The sequence below is a fragment of the Zonotrichia albicollis genome, chromosome 11 (genome assembly GCF_047830755.1).
Source record: "Zonotrichia albicollis isolate bZonAlb1 chromosome 11, bZonAlb1.hap1, whole genome shotgun sequence".
Classification (NCBI taxonomy): Eukaryota; Metazoa; Chordata; class Aves; order Passeriformes; family Passerellidae; genus Zonotrichia; species Zonotrichia albicollis.
This window is the reverse complement of record NC_133829.1, coordinates 6,005,622-6,030,307: the sequence shown is the minus strand read 5'-3', so window position 1 is coordinate 6,030,307 and position 24,686 is coordinate 6,005,622. Positions and strand designations below refer to the sequence as shown.

Genomic DNA, 24,686 nt, shown 5'->3' with positions numbered 1-24,686 from the left:
TTTTCTCACCTCCCATGGCCCCAGGCTGCTGCCACACTGAGCTCTTCCTTCTCAGCGAGTCCCTGCTGCCCAGCCAGGGCCAGGAGATCTGCTGGCAGCAGCAATGGCAAATGCCCTGTGACAGTGAAGGAAAAGAGGGTGAGGTGTGACAAACTCCAGCCTCTCACCTGAATATCTTCAGTGCAGCCACCTATCCATCACCCCCAGTGCCACTGAGACCTCCCCTCTGTGCTCTGGGGTGGAAGGAAAATCAGTTTGTTTTGTGCACACCAGGCACCGAATTCTTGCAAGCTCCACATTTGCGTTGGTGGCAGCAGGAGCAGGGTCCATCCTTCTGGCTTTTTACTGCTGGGTGGGCAAAGTCAGAAAACAAAAACAAGATGTGCATGTACGGAGAACAAAATAAGAATAAGGGCTTGCTGGCTGGGAGCTGGCAGCACAGGAAATCCACCTTTGTCCCATCTCAGCTGCATTTTTGGCAGGAACCCTTCCTCCCTCCCTCCCTCACTCGTGGTCAGTGTGCGCTGCACCAAAGGCTAATGCAGGCTGAGCGTCACCAAGCTGTAACATCCTCTGTGTGCTTGGAGGTGCCACAGCACATCTCCAGAGAGCCCAGTGACGGGAGCCAGCCAGGGGAGTGTGCTGGGGAGGGAGCTGGGGCCATTGAGGCAGATGATTCAATGTATTGGCCGTGTTACACACGGGGCTGAGCTGACCTCCTCAGCAGCAGCAATTCCAGATTCTTCCCCCAGTGCTTCAAGCCAGGCTGTTTCCCCTGAACCTTCTCCTCCACCCCAGCAAGGCTTCTAAGCCAGCAGAATTATTACTGTTAAATAAAGGCAGCTCCGAACAAGGGCTCCTGGTGTCTGACCCAGCAGTTCATGGCTTTTTGGGAGGGTCACAGACATGGTGAACAAAAGCTCAGTGCAGCATCTATACCACTGACTAACCCCTCACCTGCTGAACACTCCATATTTGTGAGCTCCATAAATGTTTTCTCTGTTTGCACACATTTTTATTAGCCCTCAATAGGCAGAAATAAAGTATTTTCAGGTCCTACACAAAAACAAAATGCCAAAGGAAGCCTAAAATTTCACATTCCTCATGTCCTTCCTCAGATTTCACCTTTTCAGACAGCACATCAAAACAGGAACATAATGGAGCTGCTATTACTGCTAATGCCTTTCCCATTATTCGAGGTGCAGGGAACAATTAGGTGGCATTAATGAAATGTTGCTACACTCAGATCTGCCAAGCTGCAGCTCCATTCACCTTCTCCCCTCCCCTCCTGCTCTTCCCCACCTGCTCCCCATCAGAGGGCAAGGCACAGCCAGTTTGCTCTGCTCTGAAAATCCCATCAAAGAGAGCTCCAAATGCCCTGAGCTCCTGTCAGAAAAATAAAATGAGGTGAGGAAACGTTGCCTTGCAGAGCCTTGTGCCCCAGAGCGCAGCAGCACCCTGATGCTGTGGCACAGGGCAGGTTGCACAGCAGCTCCCATGGCAGGGGCAGACCCAGCCCGTGCCCTGCTCTGCTGATGGAGAGCCTGGCAGGTCTCCTCAGTTCTCCTTCCCAGCTTTCATGAGCCAGGCTCATTAATCACCTCTCCCTCACCAGGACAGACCTCACTGCACACTCCCTGCCTGCCAGCTTTGGAGGGAGAGGCAGATGGGGCTCACAGGATTTTGACCTGAGGCTGTGGGAGCTTTAGGTTCTGCAGCCCTCTGAGCACGGTGGTGATGGCCCAGCTAACTTGTGAAGCCCTGGTTAAGGGCTGGAGCTCTGAGAGGTCTTTCCTGGGGCTCAGGCTGCAAGCCCAGCCTGATGGAAAGCCAGCCAGCCAGCCATGCAGTGATTCCAAGCCCAGCCCCACAGTTAAACAGCTGAATAACCCTGCCCTGGCACTGGGGAAGGAAGTGTCATTCATTTCATGGCTGCAAGGAGCCAGGAGAAATCATCTTCCAGGGGTAAGGAAAGCACACAGCGCCACTGAAGCTGGTGGAGAATTTTGTATTGAGAAGTTCTGCACTCAGGGGCTCCAAAAATGACATTTCCCCAGAAGCACAGCCATGGTGCCATAGGCCAGGCACTGAGGCAGCCTCAGCATCCCTGCACTTAGAGGGATGTGATTTGGTGAATCTGAATAGAATTCAGATTCTAGAATTCTAGAGATTTTCAAGAAACTTTCAGCCCAATGCTGTGTCTTCACACAAGCTGCCAGCTCTGTTTGGATCTTCACTGGGCTTCCTCCTCCACCCAGGCCTCATCGACAGTGACTGGGGTGTGAGCAGCAGCTTTCGAGGGGACAGAACTTGGCAAGTGCTTGGTCACTTGATGAGACTGAAGGGATGAAGGGCCAGGACCAGAAAATGATAAAGAGACAATTGGAGCAATCACTGCACGTGGTACAAGGTGGTTGGTGAGTGATTTGTTAGCTACAAGCTCATGGAGACCAGCAGAGCTCCACACCTGACCAGAGAGATCTCCTCAAGACAGGTAAGGCAGAAAAAGTAGCTCAGAGGATTTGTTCTGAGCACACAGAGGTGTTTTGGTTTAAAGTGAAATAATGCTGGTTTCAGAAACTACATTTGTCCATCTGCTTGTTTGCTCCTGGGACCCCTCTCCTAGTGTTTGATAATGCTCAGGGTGGAGAGGGGATGCCTGAGACATCCAGATTTGAGCCTGGAAAAGGGTGAGGGATCTGTGACTTCCTTCCAGCAGCAATGAGGTGATTGGTCACCTGTACCTGACCTTCAGGCTTGGACCAACCAAAGTGGACATCAGGACTCTTCAAAATCCTGAAGCTTAAAATGCCTGGAGCTGGCGTGGCAAGGGCAGCAATGCCAGCTTGGAGAGTGAGCACTGGGTGTATTGAGCCTGTGTTTTCCCAAGAATGAAGTGCTGCGCTGTGTTCTTGTGGGTTTAGAGCAAACAGAGCAGGGATTGATACATCTGGAGTGCTGTGTTCTGCGTTTGACACCGTGCGTGCACCTCGTGTGCGTGAATTCCTCCTCCAAACAGGCTCCTGCCTCTTTGCTCTCACACTAATGAGATATTCTCACTCATTTCTTTGTTATGCCAGCTCTAATTTCCAGCTCTTTGACACCAGCAACCATTTTTCTCTAAAAGGCTGAGATCACATGGCAGGATTATAAATTTACTCCTGAAACGCACCATTAATAAATAATAAAGTGTTTATAAATATGCAAAATAGATTATTAGTCAATTCTATAAAATCTTGGCTACAGGAGCATAAAAGTGTGCCCTGCAGCTTGTATATCTATTATAAAAAAAAAGAGGAAGGAACTAAAAAGAAATTCAGATTCCCTTTTTAACTTCCAAGCAGTAAACGCTGAATAACTTATTTCTGATAATGATTATGTTAAAAGCAAATCATTTGTTTCCTTGAAGAGCAATGAACAATGCACTGCAAATATGTGATTTTAAAAATATTATGTACAAGCAGAGGGACAGAGTATGTCCTCCATTTGAGCAGCTCATTAAACAGAAGCTCCTCAGTGAGAGCACCCTGTTTGTGAGCACCCTGAGCAGGAGCATTCTATTATTTAAGCTTGGCAAGCTTCAGGAGTGCTTAGAGCATCTAAATCTGCCCATGGAGTCAGAGATGGGAAAGTTGCTGAGGATCTCAGCATTGCTCTGGGTAACCCCTGCCCTTCTAGCAGCACCCATCCTCATCAGGAGGTTGCTGCAGCAATGTTTTGCCTTGTTAGTCCAAAATAAAGATACTTATTTCTCCTTGGCCACAGCTTTATCCACAAGGGTGTTGTTAATGTGTAACACAGAGTGGTTGGAGGTAGGAGTCAGGAAATTGGGAATTTGGTGGCAGAAATACCATGAGGAGCTGGATGGCAAAAGGGGCAGGAGAAGGGCAGGGAGCACTGCATTCACTGCTGAGTTCTGACAGCATTGCTGCACCATCAGCAGGAGGAGCTGCTCTGACCCAAAAAAGGCTACACACAGAACAGAAAACAGGAGACATTGCCCAGACTGGTTTGGGTTTTTTCTGTTTACCTGAGAATGATCTCAGTGCCAGTGGGATCTGTGCTGAGCCCTTATGCAAGGAGATGGAGAGAGCCAGGTAATTTCAGACACTGTCCAAAAAGCAGCACTGAGACAGCTCTGCTGACAGCCAGGCAAAAATGAAGTGGGGAAATGTCAAATGTTCTTGACCTGAGCTTAAACTTTTATGAATTGAGGGCAGAGAGAGAGAAATGTGTCTGTAAAGAAGAGCTTCTCTTCAGATAAATATGTTTGTATCAAGGCACAGACAGTCTGGAAATCCGTGGAGGGGAAACATCTGGGGGAGGCAAAGGATTTGGAAGTGATGCTTGAAGGAATTGATGACAAAGAGTTTATTTTTGCAGTGGTTATTCTGGGCTGGCATCAGAGCTGAGGAGGACCAGCTACATCAACACAGGTCCTTTTAACAGACTTATTCCCTGGCAAGAAATGTACATCTGAAACTCACAGCTGAGGATTCACTGTGAGCAGGGCCAGCAAGTCTGGAGGGGAGTTGGCTTCTGTGGTCCCATAGCCCAAGGAAAGTCTCTTTCCAGTCTGGATGTAAGAGGAAATTGTGCCACAGTTATTTCACTGGCATTTAGACTTGACAGAGGAGCCCCCTAGGGATGTTCTGTGCTGTTCAACACAGGTCAGAGATGTTTAAATTGGTTTATGCGGCTTTTGGAATTGGTAAAGGACCTGGGCAGGTATCTAGTGCTAGACTGTTGATAGGACAGAATAACAACATGTACATTGAATTAAATTATCTCCAAAGAGCCACTCCAAGAAGCTCAGAGGAGTTAGGCTGAGCTTTAAGCAGGTGATGGGTTACCCTTCACAGAAATGCCTTCAAATAAATTGTCCTGGCTGAGGTGCTGCAGCAGGTCATCTAATCCTTATCCCTCCTCATCCTTCAAATAACAGTCCCCCATCTGCACAGGACAGAGCTGAAAGCCTCGCCAGGGAATCTGAGTCCTTGTCCTTGCCTCACACTCAGATCAGTGGGTTCCCTCCATCACTGGGCAGACAGACAACCAGGAGTGTGTTCTCAAGCCAGGGCTGGCAGCCTTTGAAGGCTGGCAATTAGGATTGTAACATCTTCCAAGACAGAGATTAAAGATGCTGGTTGAAGCTTTGAAGCAGCTGCTCCAGCTCCTCAGGACCTGCCTTCTCCTTCCTTGTCCATCTGCAGCCTAAATGGGCTCTCCCCATGGAGCTGGAGGGAACTGAGCTCCCCTGTGCTGCTGGTCCCTAATGTGGAGACAAGTGAGGGAACAAGGGGGCTGGAGACACCAGCATGAGGGGACAGAGAAGCCTAGAAACCAGCCTTATGCCTCCTGAGCCATCAAAAACAGCATCTGGATTTTTAACACCCTTCGCCTCTTAGCTTTAAAAGCAATGGCCACACCTTCCATGCTGCTTTCTTCAGCTCAAGAGTTGTTTTCCATGAATTAGAAGTACTGTTTTGAAATTTATTTGGCTCATCTAACACACTGTGAGCAAATGGCCAGGGAAGTAGTGAGCCAGCCTGGAGTGGGTGTCTGTCTGGAACCAGAGCTAGAAGAGTTTCTGGCCTCTTCAAAATTGGTAATTGCCAGCTGATAGGGAGATTAACTATCCTCAAGGCTTCTGTGCAGGCTAGTTACAGACTACTCAGTCTTAAGCAATTAGAGCTGTTCCTGTTTCACACTCTTAATAGAGCTTGTTGTCAGGCATGATTCCAATCATCTCAGGGCTCAGCTCCTGTCTCTCATAGCATTTGCCACACATCACTGACAATTTTGCAGTTATCAGTATCAAGGCATCCAAAGATCACTGACACTGAGACACAGGGAAGACACCACCCCCACACCTTTTCCAGGGTTGTAAATGTGAATTAGCTCTGTTCACTTAACCTCACTCCTGCACACAGACTCAGCAAGAAGAGCAGCAGCTTGTACGAGGGTGGCAACAGCCACCCACAGCAGAGGGGAAGCTGTGCTGTACTCTGCCCCATGCAGAACTCTTCTAGATAATGCAGAAACATCCCCTTAACAGGATCCATTTGGGAAAAAAATATATTAAGACTTGCCTGAGAAAATCTTTGTTGGATTTTCAGATGTAGGTTTTCCCAAATTTGGGTTTTCCCATGTCAAAATTCAGGACGGGCTGAGCTGAGCCTTGCCCTTTCCTCACACAGCCTCAGCTGCAATCACCTCCATCAAACTCAGCTCTTACTCAGGTAATAATTTCCACAGGGGATTTGCTCATCTTCCACTTGAGACCCCTTCAGAAAGGTAAGTACACCAGCACTGCAGCCTCTGCCTTTTGTTCTGTTCCATCCTCACTCCTGCAGCCTGTCCTGCTTAGCCAGAGTCAGGCTAGGGCTTACCTTGAGGGGTTTTACAGCTTCCTACACAAACCAGCTGAGCTGCTCAGCAGCTGGCTCAAGGCTGACTGTTTTTTGGGTATTCTGAATTAGATTGAGCTTCACTTTGCTGGCAGGACGTAATTCAAAAAGCAGAGGCGGGACAGCAGCTCCCTCTTGTCTGCAGCATTGAATTACTCTGAGACTGTTCCTGAGGAGATGAAGACATCAAGGCACAGAAATCATGGCAGAAGAGAGAGGCAGAGCTGATCCATGCACAGGGTGCTGGACCAGTCTGTCCTGTAGCTGCTCCAGAGCCCAGGAGTGTCTGCTCTCCATATCCAGGAGGAAAACAGTCCCCTGAGAGCTGCCAAAAGTGTGGAACAAGCAGCCTCACACTGCCCTGATCCTCATCACCAGCACTGCATGCCCTGAAAGCCAAAGGCAAAACTGCTTCAGAGATGGGCAACTTCATCAAGCAGGTCTGGAGGGGAAGGAAGCTGCTGAAGAGCTGTGGTGTGACCTGACCAGGGAGGGGACAGGGCTTGGCCCAGTGCGCTCAGAGTCTGGCACAACAAATGTGGCTACACTCTGTGGGCTCTGAGGTACCAAAGGCACCGAGATCCCTTCCCTGTTGCAGAGGATTTTGCCTTTGGATCCCAGCAGCAAGCCCAGCTTCCTGATGGTTCATGGGGACCTTGTGTATTTAAACATATTCCTCCACCATGCTGCTAAAACCAGGTTTCCCCCTTGTCAGGACAAAGGGACTCACAACCCTTTAATAACAGAGCACACAGGAGCTCTGACATCCACCTCATTCCAAAAGGCATCAGCCCTTTCCCTCTCCTGCCTTAAACATAACACACAGCACAAGGGTTTCAAGAACATGTTTAATGATGGCAGTTTCTACTGAAACACGTGAAGTCCATTCAAACACAACCAATTTTTTCCTTAAAAAGAAGCTTTGGTCACAATGACAAATTCTTTTTAAAAAAACTTCAAAGCAATTGCACAAAACTGAACACATGGTCCTGATACCTCCTCACACACAAACTGCAGCAGCAGAAACTCATCTAACAAGGAAAAAATCTTTAACAAAAACCACAGCTCTCCACCCTGCAGAGATTATACCATGTACATGGAATTAGAGGGAACAGTTATGAACAAAATGTTTGACTTAATTAGTGTCTAAGTTTTCAAGCTTCATTAGTGCCTGTAGACTGTTACAAGTAAGTTTGGTCTTAAGATAAACACCAGGGGATCACAGAGTCAGTGTGCTAAACAAGTGTTTGCAGTCATCTCTGCAACTTCCAGGGAACAAAAGGGGGGGGAATGAAAACACAAAGCTATCTGTGTACTTAGTTCTGCAGGTAAGCATGGCACACTGACTTCTGGCTTCTCAAGTGTAATCTCTGGTGACAGGGCTGTGGCTGGAGCAAAGCAGCTGCAATTCTGGGCAAGGTTTTCCCTCCACATGCACAAAGGGAAAAGCCTCTGACTCACAAACTCGGTTTGCCTCAGCCAGGAGTTGGAGGATTCTGTAAGCAGTAAGTGAGCTACAGACAAGACAGCTGTAATAACATTTCTGTTTTCATTTTCTGTAACAAAAAAATATGCCTTTTAAAATGCTCTTGAACAAAGCAAGTTTGACTACGCAACACAAAATAGCAGCAGATACTAAGACACATTACAGTCACAATCAGATTAAATCTGCAGTGTAAGATACACAGAACATTAAGGTAAAAAACTCATGTAGTGGTTAATGGCTATTTCTTCTCTGATGAACTCCTAGAACTACCTGAACCAAACAGTTAAAATTATTAAAACTATGTTTTAAACTGATTTCTACAATTAAAAAAATATTCATATATATACTATTAGATGAGTCACGTCAAGTGCTCTTAAAATCTTAACTAAATATAGCTATAGAATATTTAACCAGACACTTTAAATCACATACAGCAAGTTTTGTAGAGGTAAACATTGCCTCACATTTGCAACAGCAACTGAGTATCAGACAAAGCATTTGGATTACTTTAATGACTGTGAGCAACTGGTCAGGTTGACCTTTTATTTCCACCAAGCAGCTGCTGCTTCCCTATAAGCACTTTTTAGCTTATGGCACACAGTTTGGACTTCCTCAAGGAGCCAGGAAATCCCAGCTGCTGTTGAGCACCTCCACCTTCAATACTCGGTCCCTGTCCACCATTGAGATTTGGCCACGTTGTGAAAATAGTGAGATTTTTTTTGTTTTTTAAGCTACAAGCAAGGGGAGCAGAAAGCGTTTGCCAGCCTAACTCAGCAAGTGACCTGAAGCTGCTGGAAAAACTGATTTCAAGAACCAGCTTGCTCAGAAGGCAGAAGTGCCCTTCATGCTTATTTTCTCCTCATCTCTCTCCTACACAACTTGGTCTTGCCTTTTTTTTTGTGCAAAGAGATGGTTTCATTCCCTGTCTCCACTCTGAGAGTGCCTGATGCTCAGCCTAATGAGCGTGGCAGGAGAGTGGGCATGAACACGTTGCCATGGTGCCTGCACAGACAGGGCAGCCACCTCATCCCCTCCCCTCCTTCCACAAATGCCAACAGAAGCTTTTAACCTCCCTCTCTCCTCTCAGCATTGCCACTTCTCCGACTCCAAAAGGGCTTGGTCTGCCCACAAAGTTCAATTGCCAGCCTTCACTCTTGCAGCCCTGAATAAACTCAGTATTTCCTTCTGGAGCATCCAGCCTAGAGCCTGAAACCTGTTTTACTGAGGTGAGGAACGAGCTCCAGACCTCACCTGAACCTGCAGCATCATTCCACTCTCTGCTCCCTGTGGTTCCTGCCAGCCAGAACAACCTGCCCAGCCCATCCTCACCTCACAGCTGACATGTCAAATATTGCTTGGTAACAGAGGCACAGAATGACTCAAACTATTCCATGAATGAAAATAACAGCATTTTATAGTGCCTTGATGACTAATATTAACACAACAGTCTGCTTTGGGATTTTTCCATCCAGGCTGAGTTGGCTTGTCTGCAAAGCCTTTGCTGAGTCACAGCTAGGGGAAAGCAAGCTGTGCTATGGCAGCTGCTGGGATGAATGCACAAGGCTGCTGGAAAGGAAGAAAAATTCCCCTTCACCTCCTTTTACTGACTGAAGGGCCAAGGGGAACCACACAGAACTGGCGCGGGTTGTGGTATCATGACAAAGCAGTGTGGTTTCTCAACAAGCCTCAAATCTCAATAGGGCTTTAAAAAACAGATAAAAACCCCAAAAGTGGCAGCCTGCTGCAAGGCTGGTGCTTTGCCAGAAACTGCAGTCTCCTTGAGGGATTGCAACTGCAAGGCTGGGAGAGGGTCAAGCAAACAGTGGGACAATCCTAAAACAATTGGAAAATATGCATTCCCCAAGAAAAGCAAGGTTTCAGCCAGCTTAAAAACCCAAAATAGAAGGTGTTAAGGAGTGCAGTAAACAGTAAAATCTGAACTTCATCTGTGGTTACTCTAAAGGAAAACCACAAATAAAGAAAGTAACCCAGTTAGGTTTGCCCTTTCTACCGCTGGCCTGGAATGCCTGGATGCCTGTGGTCTCCCAAACCCAACCTTTCCAGATGCTGCAATCCAATTCCCACAGTGTCATCCCACAGCTCTGACCTCTGCAGCACAAAGCACAGCAGGGAACAACAGCTAAAAATTGTCCTTGAGTTAAATGAGCTTTGTCAAGCAGGTAGTAAAGGAAAACTTCCAGTTTGACAGAAAATAAGATCATTTACATGAAGCTTCCATGAAAAATAAGACATGTTCTCTCTGCAATCCAATCATTCCACATGAGGACTTAACTTTGCTTAGAAAAAGGTAATGAATTGTAGACAAGTTACAGTCAGCACAGGACAGTACAAAACACTGGTTTTACTCCCAGTGGAAGGGCAGAAAATTACAAAAATATATCTTCTTTAATCCAAGATTGTTGTAGTTTAGAGCATGCCTGATTCTTCCTATTTCCCTGTGGTCTCACTTACTGAAGTTGATCTGATCAGAGCTCCTTGGGACAATGAGTGTCATTGTGAAAACTTAGTGCAATTGTTGTTTAAAAAAAAAATCAGTAGCAAGTCAAGAAAATTTCCTACATGAGTCAACCTCCCCACCCCTTCCCACCCAAACCCTACACCAAACACAGTGTGGCATTTCAGCATGGCTTACATTTTTACCATCTTAAGTCCTAAGTCACCTCTGTAAGGCCCAAAAATAATTCTTGATTTTTTTTTAAACACATGATCCGTTTAACAGTGACTGGAGTGTTGAATTAGAATTTTAGAAAATAAGTCCTTGGGGCAGCTTGCTTTAATCTTCCTTGTCTTCCTCCTTCTGCAGAATTTATTTGGAGTGTAAGGAGCTGCACCTTGTAATGCTTTGGCGACACTGCAGCCCTCCTAAAGCAAGAGAGCCCAGTTTGCAAAGAGGAACTCTGGTCATTCCAACGCAGGAGCTGGGACACCAGGGAACCAGATGGTGCTGTTTGAGTCAGAAGATCCACAGCCTGCTGTACAAACAGCACCTCGAGGAGGTGCAGAGATGAAAGCCTCCCCTTTCACAGTTATGGGTTCAGCAGGTCCCTCGACAGCAGAGTGACGTCTGGCAGGGCACTGACGCTCCACGGAGCTGCTTTACCTGGAAAGCAGAAGAATTAATACAGCTGGAGATTTGCAATTAAAATTACTCACAGGCAGAGATGAGAACCCACGTGTGAAGTGGAGAAATAAAATCCCAACGGGCACAAAGGAAAAGGCAGCATCATTCCCTGGGATTGCCACTGATTCCAGCAGTTTGTGTATCTGGTGGCAGTGATGGGATGTTAGTGCCATGGCAGAGAAGAGATACCAAGGGAAGACAAAAGCAGACTTAGATGAGGGAAAGGCCAGGTGCTGGAAGATCCTGTGGTCACTCACAATGCAGAGCAGAGAAGGGAATGTGCACAGGGAGGCACATGAAACCACATTCTGCACCTCACAACTTTTACACACCAGTGCACCCCTTACCCATCAACACACATGGACCATCCTCCTTGCTATGGATGCTCCTCCTGACGCCCTAACTGCTTCAGGGTTCAAAAACAAATCTTAACAGGAACCTGTTACACTGCAGGAATAAGGCAAGAGCCCTCCCATAGGACTGCAAGAGCAGCAGAACCTGGTGTGCTCTACAACAACTGTCAAATAGCATCAGGAAAGAACTGGCCTTCAAAACCCAGCCAAAATTGCTTTTTGACTATCTCTTTTTCTCCCCTGCTGTAGACCTATGGGAAATCCTTAACAGCAGCACCAAAGCTTTGGCAATTTGTTGTATTTATAGTGAGCTGCTGCCTGTGTTGGTGATTTGCACCCCCTTCAGATGAGGATAAATGATACCCCTCCATTTACACACAACTTGTCACTGCTGCCTGCTGGGGAAAAAAAAATAAGCTGCTATAAACCCCAGTACAATTCACCTGGCATCATCCAGAATTGCCTGCAGCTTTCACTGGAAAAAAGTCCATTAGAGCTGCTCCCTTGAGAGTGAACACCTCTCAGTAACAAACGGAACAATTCCATGCTCCATTCAGAGCTGCACATGCAGCCAGGATCTGGAAAGGATGCAGTCCTAGAGAAGGCACCAGGAGTGTAACCCATATTTTACAGAGACTCCCAAGGCTTGGGTACATCAAAGGCTGAGCCCTGCAACTGTGCTGAAGATGTTTCTCTACAGTTCAATGCTATCAGTGTCTGGAAAAGGGATGAATCCAGGATCCAGCCCTTACATGTGGTGTATCTTTCCTCTAAAACATCCTGCAAGCACTCAAAAGCCCTTTAGACCCACAATGGTCGAATAAATATTCCTGTCCTCTTCCCTCAGCCTGCCACTTCTCCTTACACATAAATCCTTCTCCTTTCAAGAGCACTTTGGAAGATGCATTCCTAAACCACTTCTACGTTCGGCCAGTGCTGCTGCTGCTGTTAGAGGAAAAATGACAATCCACAGGGTAAACAAACTGAGGAATTTTACTCAGCCGACAGGAAGGACAGAGGCTTCAGTCTGCCCCAAGAAAAACTTTCTACCAGTATTTATTTAGGAGCCTGACACCAGGACTGGCATTTAAATTCCAGGTTCCTTCCCCAGCTCTGGGCTCACACATGGCACACATGGCCCTGGACAGTTGTGAAATTCCCCCAGCTGGGCCCAGCAAGCGAAGCAGGAGCAGAACTCGCAGCCTCCAACAGCTGCAAGTCAGCAGGGAGAGGAGCCACTGCTGATATCCCAGATTACTGAAGTGCTTTCAAAGCCTTTCATGTGCAAGGCGCCACAGAATTTATTCAGAACCTGTTTTCAGTTTCCTATTGAAGCTGACAAGAAATCCCCCAATGAGCCTCGCTAGAGTTAATAAGCTTAACAAGCTAACAATTTTATTTACCTTTTCAGAAACTGGTTCTTTTTGCAGCTGTTTTAATCTCTTTTCTCTTATTACAGAAAATAAGCAGAGTGCTCTGTGGTGGGGGATGGACACCAGTTTGTTGGGGATGTTTGCCTGTAACCTACTTTACTTCACTGCTCTCTACTCAAATATCCCTGAGTGCCAAATGCCTGATGAATCCATGGCTGAGCTCCATCACAGAGATCACAGAACCCGTGCAAATTCCCCCTGCCCTCCTGAAAGAAAGAGCTAAAGGAGCAAAGAGGAGAGGGAAATCTTCAAATCAGAATCTACTTGTAGGATGAGAAAAAGCACATATGGAGAGTGGGATCTAGCTTTCCACTAACTCATTTTTGAAGATGTGCGGCAAATCCCATCATAAAACTTGAAAAACTATCTGACATCTGGGAAATGATGACCAATATAGTTCATATGGTCCAGGAATCAACTGGACAAGAATACTTTTTGGCCTTCAGCACAGACTGAATCAGTGATCACTGAATCAGTGATCAAGAAGCAAACACTCTTTCCATTGCTCTGTTTGCTTTCCTTGTGTAGCTTTATAGCAATTTCAGAACAATTCCGGAGCTATTTATCCAAATGCCTCTCTCAACAGCAGAGCAAATATATAGAGAAACATACATATTAAAACAGTGGTTTCCACAAAGCTTTTTAAGGAGGTATCAATGTCCAAGTGATCTGGCACTTTTACTCAGTGCCAATCTTTGTTTCATACTTTCCACCTCTTTTCACATAGAAATGGTGCCTGCAGGATTAGAGGCCATGGACAGAGCTGCTTCCCTGCTACTGCAATCAGGTTGCAAAGAGGGGATCTGATCCAGCACACATTTGACAGAGGCAGCAGTGGGTGGCTTTTGCATCCACAAAAAGGACCCTGCTTGGGGAAGATTTTGAAGTGCTCTCATTAGTCTGCCTTACTGGAGAAAGGTGGTTATTTCTTGTTGCTCTACTGCCCAGGGGAAGTCGGGGGGGGGAACTACTGGCAGCCTAAAACTTTAAAGCTTCCTGAAAAAAAAAAAAAGGAAAAAACAGCAACGACCTTCATCCAACAGCCCAATTTACACTGTCTGCTGTTCTTTGATGCCTCGTGTAAGACTGGAAACAAATCTGCACAAGGACAGAGCATTAAAGGAAAGAAAATTAACTGCATGAGAACCAATTGGAGAGGTAAATGTCGCTTCTCCCCTGTTGCTGCTCCACACCAACTGCCTTTTAATTAGAGAGCTGTTTGCATTACATGGGGAGAGAGCACAGAATCTCAATTACTCCCCCAAATACAGATGCAAGTGCCAGCACGGATCTTTCAGCAATGGGAGGGGATCTCAAATAAGCCAGCTCAGAGCCTCCCACACCATGAATACCAGTTTGGGGGGCAGGGGAGGACTCAGGCAGGTACATCAAGAGAAGATCTGTTAGAAGTTTGTCCTGTGACTCCCTGTGAGCAAGTCTGAGCTGCTTTTTCTGCAGCTCTATCCTTCTCTTCCCATCTGAACACAAGCACCAATGAAAAAAGTCCTGAATAGTTCAATGGTCAAACTCAGCGACTCCAATTTGCAAAGGAGTCTCTTTACTGGTGACAGGATTTGTGAACTCTTTGGGATATACTCTCCAAGCTGCACAAAGGAAGCAGAGAGCTTGACACCTTCCACAGCAAATGCATCCTCAAAGAAGCTTTCCCAAAACCAGCACTGCTAAGAGGCTGTCTGTAAGATGATCTTCCCCTCCAAAATGAGTAGCTTTGTTTGAGCTAAACAAAAGAATTCCTGAAACAGCAAGGACTGCAAAAATCGTGCAATTTAATAGCTGCTGCACTATGGCAGAAAGGAGGAATTCCCACAGCTGAAAAGAGGACTGGTTGGCCAAGAGCAGGGACCCAAGATGAACTGATACCTTCAGTGATAGCAGCAGAATTCCTGCTCCAGGGAAGCAATGTCAGATAACACAGCTCTCAAGAGACAAATGATCTCCAGCAAGCTCTCTTTGTTCATCCACTACTTCACTTTTAAACATCCTGTCCTGAAGCACTGCCATGACTGAGATTCTTCTGTTCTCACTCTTTGGGGAAAAACCCTCAAATCCCATTTCCAAAAGTTCACAGAGAAAGTATGGAGTTAAAAGGAAAAGGGTGGGACATGGGGGCTGTTTTAAACTCAGATCTCTGCACTCTGGGTTTAACAAAGCTTGATTCCAAAGCACAAACTGCACAAGCTGAAATTATCAGAGTAAACCCAGGACTGCTACAGGGAATGGCAAAAGTCAGGTAAGGACTGATAGGAGTCTTCTAAATCATGAACTAATTGTTTACACTAAGGCTTGACTCACACCCTTCATTGTTTCATGGCTCTCAACTATTTCCTGATTTTTATAGAGAACTAATGCAATGATTTGGGAAACAACCAGTGGAGCATATGGTGGGGTGTGGTTCAGATGTTGGCACACGTGCTCAGAGCAGATGTGGTGTTCCCCCTTTTCCAAAGTTAGTAGATGGGCACTGTGAGTAAAGTCTGTAAAATCACCAGTTAGAAGTTGTCAAGATCTGCATTTTTATAATTAGGAGAGCTTATTTCAGCCAAAGTAGGACAGATTTTAGAGTAGGCCTTATTTGGATGAGAACACAACTTGAATAGTGTGGATGACTTGATGCAAACAAAAATAAAAGATGCAGATACCCTGATGCCATAAATCAACAAGCAGCATCTTTATGTGCTGAGTTGTTGCCATAAATCTTCAGCCCCAGAATAAGCAGCAGAACTTTGGGGTTGTCACACCACTTCCATCTCAAAAAGAGAAACATATTTAAGGAAAGTTTGTTGCTAAGGGGTAACTGCTATCAGCATCACTGAGGGCCCACAGTCCTCTGTGTCATAGACCAACACAGGAGCACTCCGGTACACATCTTGCGGAGATTCATTCTGATTTCCCTGCCAGGCTCACAGCCTGGGAAAGAAGCCCTGGATCCACAACCCTTGATCCACAGCCCTCCATCCACTGTGAGCACACAGCAACGACTGCCAGCAGCTGCCCGAGAGGGGAAGCTCAGTCTGTCAGGCCCTGTCAGCTATTTGGGACACGTGTACCCCGTTGTGCTGCTCTGCAGGGAAAGAGGAGTGCAGACAGCCTGGGCAGTGACAGGGTTATTGCAGGAGCAGGGAGGACAGAGCCCTGCTGGGAATAGCCCTAGGAGTGTAAAGGAAAGGGATAATACTTGGGCAAAGAGGGAGACTGTGACTGCCTCATCCCTGCCAAGTTAGCCCAGCACAGAAATAAAAGAGCTGTTTTCACTAACAAGAGCTCAGTGAGCAAGCCTAACTGGATGGATGGCAGCAATACCTGTATTTCACATCAAACACTGTTGAGTCTTCGTCCTCATCGTCTTCTTCATTCAGAGGAGCCATTTCCACCCTCTCGGCCGGGGTGGTGATTATGTCGTACTTCCTGGTCTTCTTAATCCTCTTGCCAGACCTGAAACACAGAGGGGGGAAACACTCTGTATAAAATGCATTATACAGCATTCCTTGGAGAGGCTGAAGCTGCTCTGACTCTGCTGGATTCAGATCCCCTAACAGGAACGCTGCAGAAGCAGCCCCTGTCCCCTCCTGCTGCCTTTCCAATGCCCCTCTTGGTGCCTGTGTGTGGAGCAGCTCCTGGTCAGCTGCAATCCAGGTCAATGTCAGCCTTTCCACTGCTGACAAACCAGAGGTGCTCTGGCACCCAGGGCAGGCACACGAACGCTGCAGCCACCACGTGCTCCTGCTGCCACCCTCAATAAGTGAGACATGGGCTTAATCAGCTCAAGCAGCCACAGGTTTAGTGAACATGCTCAGATGAGAAAGCACAGGTTAAGCCCTGCTGAGCCATGGGAATGTTCTAGGCAGGATTAGGAGCAAGGAGGTGATGCTGTCTGGGTACAAAACTGCCTGCTTTCCTTGCAGTCAGGCCAAGCTCAGGACTCTCACAGCAACAGCCCTGAGTCTCACCTGAAGCAGTTTCAGGCTCCATCTGTGCAGGTGCTATGAAAAATAATCAACCATTGTTCAAAGCTAACTGTGCCTACTGCCTCTCCTCCCACAGATGCCAGCCTTACCTTCCTTTGTAAATGGAGATACTCACACACCTGCAAATCCCACAGTTTTGACAGATCTATTTTCTAACACTTACTTTCAGTTAATAAACACTTTGTGTGTGGCTTTTCAACGTATTCTCCGCCTCAAGCTTGAATTGTGAGGGTCCTTTTTTTTTTTACTTCACCTACTGTTTTCATGTATACTAGGAAGGTCACACTGCTCATGCATGAATGCATTTTTGCGATTATGCATTCAAGAACGTGTTGATGTGTACTCGGCCAGCCTTCAGGGAGAAAAGTGGATGGTTTTGGTTAACAAAATGCAGAACTTTCCCCTACACCTCTCAGCAAACAAAACTGCTACCTGCCAAGCATGACAAGGGAGCTGGTGCAGGCACAAGCAAGCAGCCCAGCAGAGTTTTGGTAATCACAGCTCTGAGCACACCCCAAGTACACTTTCACCATCAAGGAGCCATGCCCCGGCACATCATGTGAGGTGTGCCAGATTCAAAAGCACAGCTTTTGCCTCAAGAAGACTTTAAAATAGTTCCACAGCACTGCAGAGACACTGGGACTCCAGCCCTGAGCGTGCATCTCCACCACAGTGGTTCCTTCCAAGCTTAAAGTTAAGGAAATTTAAATCAGTGACCAGCTCTGATGTGGAAATCTCAGTACCTCTGCCAAGCTCGGCTTTTGGGCAGTAGTCCAAGGCTGAACAAACAGGTCCCAGCCCTTGGGATGAAGTAGTTTGCATTTCCTCCCCGTTCTAAAGGCTGGGGTTGCATCAGGAGTGAGGAGAAAGTCACCTCCTGGTCTTATCTTTAGAGCTATCTGGGCTGCTGTGTCACGCAGAGCACGCAGAGCACGGCGTGGTTTGTTCTTTTACTGCTGTTGTTGAAACAAGTGATTTTATATCCAGTACAGGAGGACTCTTAACCCAAACACTTCAAAATCCTTTTGAAACCACTTCTCTGTTACTCAGCTTCCCTGCTAAAAACTAGCAGCAAAGTGACGCAGGGAGGACTCTTCTCGCAAGTAAAACATTGTTTTTACATTAAATATTTACTCATGCTGGGAAGCCTAAACACAGACCAAGACTAAGCTGTCAGAACTAACCAAGCACAGACTTACCACACTGCACTCACAGGCTACAGGGGGTTTCCATGGGTTCCATTTAAGATCCTACCCAAGTGTCAGGCCCACTTTACTGAGACCCCTCCTCCCACATTCCCTCCCATTAGAAAATGTAACTTGTTCCACAGAGTTCATCTTAAAACTGTTAATAATGTAGTGGGTGAAGAAATTACTGCAGAACAGATATTTTTAGAAATAGGAAACTAGAATCCTTGTGCCTCCAGCCATTAATTAGTCTATTTGGGCTACATTTTCAAGAGGACCTGGAGAAGAACTCACTGTACAGTGACCTATTAATCCTCACAACCTCACTTAATGATGGTGCTCATCTAGGATAGGGAGGAAGATCATTTGGCTGCTGGATTTTGGCTAAGCTGCTACAACCAGTTGTTTGCCATTGATAAGGCAGAAAGGTCTTTCTTTCCCTTCCACCCCTTTCTCAATCCATTCCAGCCCAGATTATCTAGCTAATTTGCCATTAATCTGCTTTCCAGCAGTCCGTTTTCTCATTTGCTCATTTGCACAGCTCCCCCAGGCTTCATAAATACCAGAATTACCCGAGCTAGCTTTGCAGGAAAGCCTTGGGAGTTTCCCTACATGCCTGTCAGGAAACTGTTTCCCATTAAAACTCCTGAACCTCAGTGGGATCCCTGTAACCATCAGCAATGACAGCACAAAAAGGAAAAGCACTTTGTTCAGCAGGTGGGACCAGGCAGCAGAGTAGCACAGGGCAGGAACTACAGAACACAAATGTTTCATGAACTCTGGAGACCTCCTGGACAGGATCAGGACACATCAGACCTCATGGGCAAACAGAGCATCTCCTTTCCAGCCACATTCATTTTGTGGGGTTTTTTTTAAAGCAAAAAAGAAGCAAGCTGGAAGCTTTGGGCAGAGTGTGGCCCTTGCACAATGACAATGCACTCCCTAGGGTAGAAGTGGTTCTGAGCAGTTTAGCACAGAAAACCATCTTCCACTTAAAAAATCCTGTTGCTTCTGCTGATTCAGCCACCCCCAGTAATTAGGAGGGAGTGCTACAGGTCTTGCCCAGAATTATGAGGAGGAATGAAAACCCAGGCTAACTGGGGGCATGGATATGAACCTTTCACTGCAGACCCAGGGCTGAGGCACCACACAGCACACCAGGGTCTGCCTGCTCCACCCCACATCCCTCTCCAGACAGCAGGGAATGACACACAGAGAGCAGAACGCTGCCTTTGTGGCTGTACTTTGACCAGAGGCTATTTTGATCAAGCACCAGTCATATGCAGCACTTCATCCTCCTTTCTGAGGCATCATGTGGTGGGCTAAGTGCTCGAATCAACTCACTGGTTCATTGTATTATTTACGCCTCTAATCTATTTTAGTCCACAACCCTGACATTCAAAGATTATTCTTTTCCTGACCCAGAGAGAGAGAGGTCTCCGCATTTTTTACCTCCTGCTAAGAGATGTAGAGGGAGACCACTATCCCCTAGCAAGAAAGAAAGAAAAAAACAACAAAAAAACCCCAAATAACTAAAAAAAAAGCTTATCCCTTCTAAGTAGAGTGCTTACTGAAAGTCTTACTAAGCCAGTCCCTCCTAGAACTGCAGCAATGTTCTATGCAGAATGGAATCAGGACCAATTTATTTCCTGTTAATGGACTCCCTTAGAAGTTAAAAAAAAAAAGGAACTAAAAACCTCAGGAAACTCCAGGCTTCCTACCAGCTGATGAATTAGATCAGCAATATTCCATTCCTGTTGATCTCTCTGGGTATCTCTGCTCTCTGGATGGTGCTGTACACAACAAAGCTGAAGCACTAAGCCAAGCCCTCATGTGTTTTCTGGAGATGGCACGTTTCTGGACTGACAGGACAAGGAGGGATGGTTTCCAACTAAAAGACAGCAGGTTTAAATTAGATATTAGGAAGAAATTCTTTTACTGTAAGGTGATCTTTGAGGTCCCTCCCAACCCAACTGTGATTCTGTGATTCCATGATCAATGCTGCCGCCTGCCCATGGCGCTCAACATAGGTCACATATATATATATATATATATTTTAAGGTTGGATATTTGGTTGATTTTGGGTTTTTTTCCTCTCCATTTAATATAATTTAATTTTTCTTCCCTGTGCAGGCAGGAACATAAAGCCTTGTCTTTGCTGGAGTACTGTAACTGGTTATAATGCAATTAATTTTAAATCAGTAAAACTCTCTGGGGTTAAGCCTTGGATGGCCTGGAGCAACTGCCCAGCTCACAGAACAAAGGGTCTTGTATCTTATGATCATATGCTTGAACCTCTCTCCTCAATCTCATTTATACCAGTTTTGCCATTACTGGAAAACTAAGCTTAAAGTGGTATTTGATGAAGAAATCAAAATTGAACAAGAAGAAAAAACCAACGCAATGAAATGCAAAAGAAGCAGGTAGTTTTTCTCTAAAAATCTAGATATACAGCAGCATTTTCAGCCTGGATTCTGTATGTTCAAGGGCAGGTCAAGACATGATGCAAACACTTACAGAGCAGAGTTTTCTGCAAGTAAAGCCTTGGGTTGCTCTCAGCTGGCCCACTGGAGCAAAAGTAACTTATTAGATTTCCCTAGAAGGCACACGGTCCACCAGCACAGTTGGCCACATCTGAAAAATTGTGTTTCTTGTGAGCTGATCCCAAAAACTCCATTGAAATGGAATGAACTGAGCTGCACCAGGGGAGAGAAACAGGGCAGAACACGGAGGTAAAAAAGCAAAATCCAAAACTCAGATCAAAGAGTGCATTTAGCCACACACCATCTGTTGCAAGACACTGTGTTTCTTGGTAATGCAAACTACCCAACTATTTGCTTGAGAATAACATGGAATTTGATTTGTTGTGGAAATGGTTTTGGGTTGGGAGCATGCAGAGCCCATGCGTGTAGGAAAGAAAGCAAACCCAGGACTGAGCTTGCAAAAAAGAATAAATAAATAAATACTATAGCAAATTAGAGCTTGCCACATGCAGACAAATAGCAAAGTCTTGGCTGGCCTTCACAGACCCCAGCAGCCACAGAGAGAAAGGAAATTCAGACCACTTCGGGTGTCACCACATTTTGAACCACACAACCATCAGATGAACTCAAAGCATAACATTTCCAAAAGGAATGAAAAGGAATCTCTGAGTGCTGCCTTAACAACTGAGCTGAAAGCGGGAGAAATATATCTATTCCTACTCAAACAAAAAAGGGAAATAATATCAACAAAAAAAATGTAAAAATGAGATGTAAATAAAAAATAAAATGCATAAAATATTAATCTGATGCCTGTGACGAGTATCTGGCCAATCACTGGTTTACTTCATCTCTACAACTCATATAAAAGGACAATTTACTTCCAGCAATACAGAATAATTTCACAGTGAAAGTTTAATGAAAGACTGGATTTCAGCAAAATCTCTTTAATAAGAATCCATGACTCTTCAGAAAAAAAATCAGAATGTTTTTGACTAAGTGTGAACAAAGCTTGTATTCTGATGGAGAAAAGCTTTACATTTATTGAGGGTAAATCCCTTATCTCTTCTGCAACAGAATCTCCACTGATCTGTGTTGTCAGCTACAAGTGTGACGCTGTACAAACATACCTGTTGGTATTCTTGCCTCGTTTGCAACTGGGATAACTGTTTACAAACAAGTGCTCTGTCAGATAAAGAAACATTCTCAGAAGCCAATAGCTTCATTTTCCACTTCCCCAGCAGGTTCTACCAAAGATACACATGGCATCTCAGAGGGTGTTTAACATATCTTTAATGCTGCATTAACTCTGATCAGCTGTATAATGACGACTCTGGCATGGGAGAATAAATCCATCCTTCCCAAGGTGACTTTAACTTGGACTTGTTTTTGCTGATAATGGTATAGGGAAGGCCTTTAAAGGTTATCAGCTTGCCTTCTTTGGCTACCAATATTCAGCCAGGTCTCCTTGACACAAGATATTGCTTTATACTCAGAAGAAACTGGGGCAAAGAAAATAAACTCTTCAAGATCACACAGAACTAAGAGTAGAAACTTAGTGCAGGATGAAAAGCCTTAGTTATAGACTTCCTAATTCTAGCTCATATAATCTCTACCAATTCTGGTGTTTGTATGTGACAACTCTGTACAGCTGCAAAGCAGACATATTGAAAAAAAAAACCAAAAAACACCTCTTTAGCATTTTATTGGGCTCTCCCAAACCACATCACTTTATGAGCACATTTATTTGCATTGCCTGTGCCAGCTGCTGCACACACTTAAGCAGAATACAGTTAAATGTCAATTTCTTCAGAAAGTACCAGCCCTGATCATTTCGGTTTATAGACCACGCTTTGGAATACTACCATCGTCAACACTGCCCTTCCTACACGGAATTAGCTCAAAGCAGGGGATGCAGAGCATTCAGCCATGCACAAAGGAGCTGCCTGAAGACAGAACAAGGAAGAATGTGCCAGCTCCACTTGTTTAACTGCTTCTGTCACCTGAGCCATGGCTTCGGCGCCGAGCGCCAGCTGTTCCCTCTGTCTCTTTCCGGCTGGCCCTGCCCAGCAGCCGGACACCGAGCTGTGACACTTGGCCATCTGGGCCCCATCTCCGGCTGGGCTTTGTGTGTTTCCATGGCCAGGCTCCCCATGGCTTCCTGGGCACCAGTGTCCCACCACCATCCCCGCCAACAGCCCCGCGTATTCCCCGATGTTCCAGCGGAGTCTCCCGCGCTCCGCTCCGTGCGCAGCCCAGCCCCACACAGCGGGTGCAGCCCCGCTGGAGAATCCCATCGGGAGCCCAGCTCCGGCCCCGGTTTCCTGCGGGAGCGGAGCGAGGCGAGGCCGTGCCAGGCCGGCAGCCCCGCACGGCTCCCTAGGGACCAGCCACACACACCGGGCATCACTAGCAGGTTATATAATACATGACTATCTGTAAGATACGTATTATATTTATAAATAATAAAGCAATCAAACAGGAGGGGTTTCCCCCCTGCGGCCCCTCGGCGGGTGCCCCCGATGGCGGGTCGCGGCTGCCGCGGGCGGTGCCCACCTGAAGACACGGAGCAGGAGGCAGGCGATGAGCGCGGCTGTGAGCACGCAGGCCCCGATGACGGCGGCTTTGAGCGCGGAGAGGTCGCGGAGCATCGCGGGCACGGGGCTCAGGCGGGCCCCGCTGTGGTTGCCGGGGCCCGGCGCGGCGGGCGGGCGGCTGCCGTTGCCCGCCGGCGGCTCCAGGCTGCCGCGGGCGGCGGGCGCGGCGGGCAGGAGCAGCGGCAGCAGCAGCGAGGCCGCGAGCAGCGGCAGCGGGGCGGCGGCGGAGCGCATCCTGCCCGCTCCGGCTGCCCCGGCTCCGGCCGCGCTGCACCGAGCCCCGGAAGGCAGCGCCGGCCGGCCCGGCTCGGCCCCCGCCCCCCAAGAGGCGCCGCCTCCCGCCGCAGCCGCCGCCGGGGCCCCGCAGCCGGGCACAGCCGGGGCCGGGCCGGGGCCTCCGCATGCTCCGCTCCCGGAGCTTCCGCGGCCTCGCCGCCGCCTCGGGCCCCGCTGCTGCCGGGGCCGGCGCTGCTCCCTCGCTCAGCACGAACAGCTCTTATCAGAGAGGATGCAAGAGGAATGCGATGGTGGGGAAGGGTCTGGAGGGGCCATACGAGGGCATTTGGTTGTTCAGCCTGGAGGAGAGTGAGGACAGAGCTCATTCCGGGCTGCAGCTTCTCCGGAGGGGCAGCTCCGATCTCTGCGCTGTGTGACCAGAGACAGGACCAAGAGAACCTGGGGGTCCGGGGAGGCTTAGGATGGGTATTGGGAAAAGGTTCTTAACCCAGAGGGTGGTGAGCACTGGAACAGGCTGCCCAGAGAAGGGATCACATCACCGAGCCTGGGAGAGCTGAAGCAGCATTTGGACAACAGTCTCAGGCACAGGGTGGGACAGTTTGCCTCCCCTGTGCAGAGCCAGGAGTTGGACTTCGATGGTCATAGTGGGTCCCCTCCACAAAACTCTCTGTTTCTGTGATTCTACGGCCACTTTTAATTGCAACACACAACATCGGCCCAGCTGCAAAACAATCGCAGGGTTCATGCTGCCATCAAACAGGGCACAGACCTCCCGAGCTGCTGGGTCAGCATGGCCCAGCTGCTACATCAACAATTCCTACATCAGATTTATGTCTTTTTGCCTTTTCGCTGATCACCAGGGCTCTGCTTCCAGGGTAAGGTATTTACAGGTCTTTCACATCTTTAAAAATGTAAGATGTGACAAAATCTCAGCCATGTTTCTCCAATCCTGGGGCACTGAGCATGTGAGTGGTGCCATCAGCCAAGCCAGGCAGGGAGCATAATTATAGAAATCATGGAACATCCTGGGCTGGAAAGGAATCACAAGGATCACCCAGCTCCTGGCCCTGCAGAGGACAGCCCCCAAAATCCCACCTGGTGCCTCAGAGCATTGTCCAAATCCTGCTGGTACTCTGTCAGGCTTGGTGATGTGACCACTGCCCTGTTCCAGTGACCAACCACCCTTCTCTAGATCCTCCACCATCTTCATAACCCTCCTTTGAACACTCTCTAGTGGTTTTATATTCTTCTTTTGTTGTACCACCTAAAACTGCAGACAGTGTTCGAGGTGAGGAGAAAATGAGGGAGCAAAGTGCCTGTGCCATAATACAGCCAAAACCAACTTTTGCTTTCAATGTTCAATATTAGCAAGAGC

At 47.2% G+C, this 24,686-nt stretch overlaps 1 protein-coding gene across 1 annotated transcript; it reads right to left on the bottom strand.

The window, feature by feature from the left end:
- Positions 1-8,558: 8,558 nt before the first annotated feature.
- On the bottom strand, positions 8,559-23,552 carry FAM174B (family with sequence similarity 174 member B). Its single transcript, XM_074549208.1, has 3 exons — positions 23,034-23,552; positions 16,146-16,277; positions 8,559-11,017 (listed from the first exon to the last, which is right to left on the bottom strand). The coding sequence occupies exons 1-3, from the start codon at positions 23,306-23,308 to the stop codon at positions 11,014-11,016; spliced, it is 411 nt and encodes a 136-aa protein (XP_074405309.1). The 5' UTR covers positions 23,309-23,552; the 3' UTR covers positions 8,559-11,013.
- Positions 23,553-24,686: the final 1,134 nt, after the last annotated feature.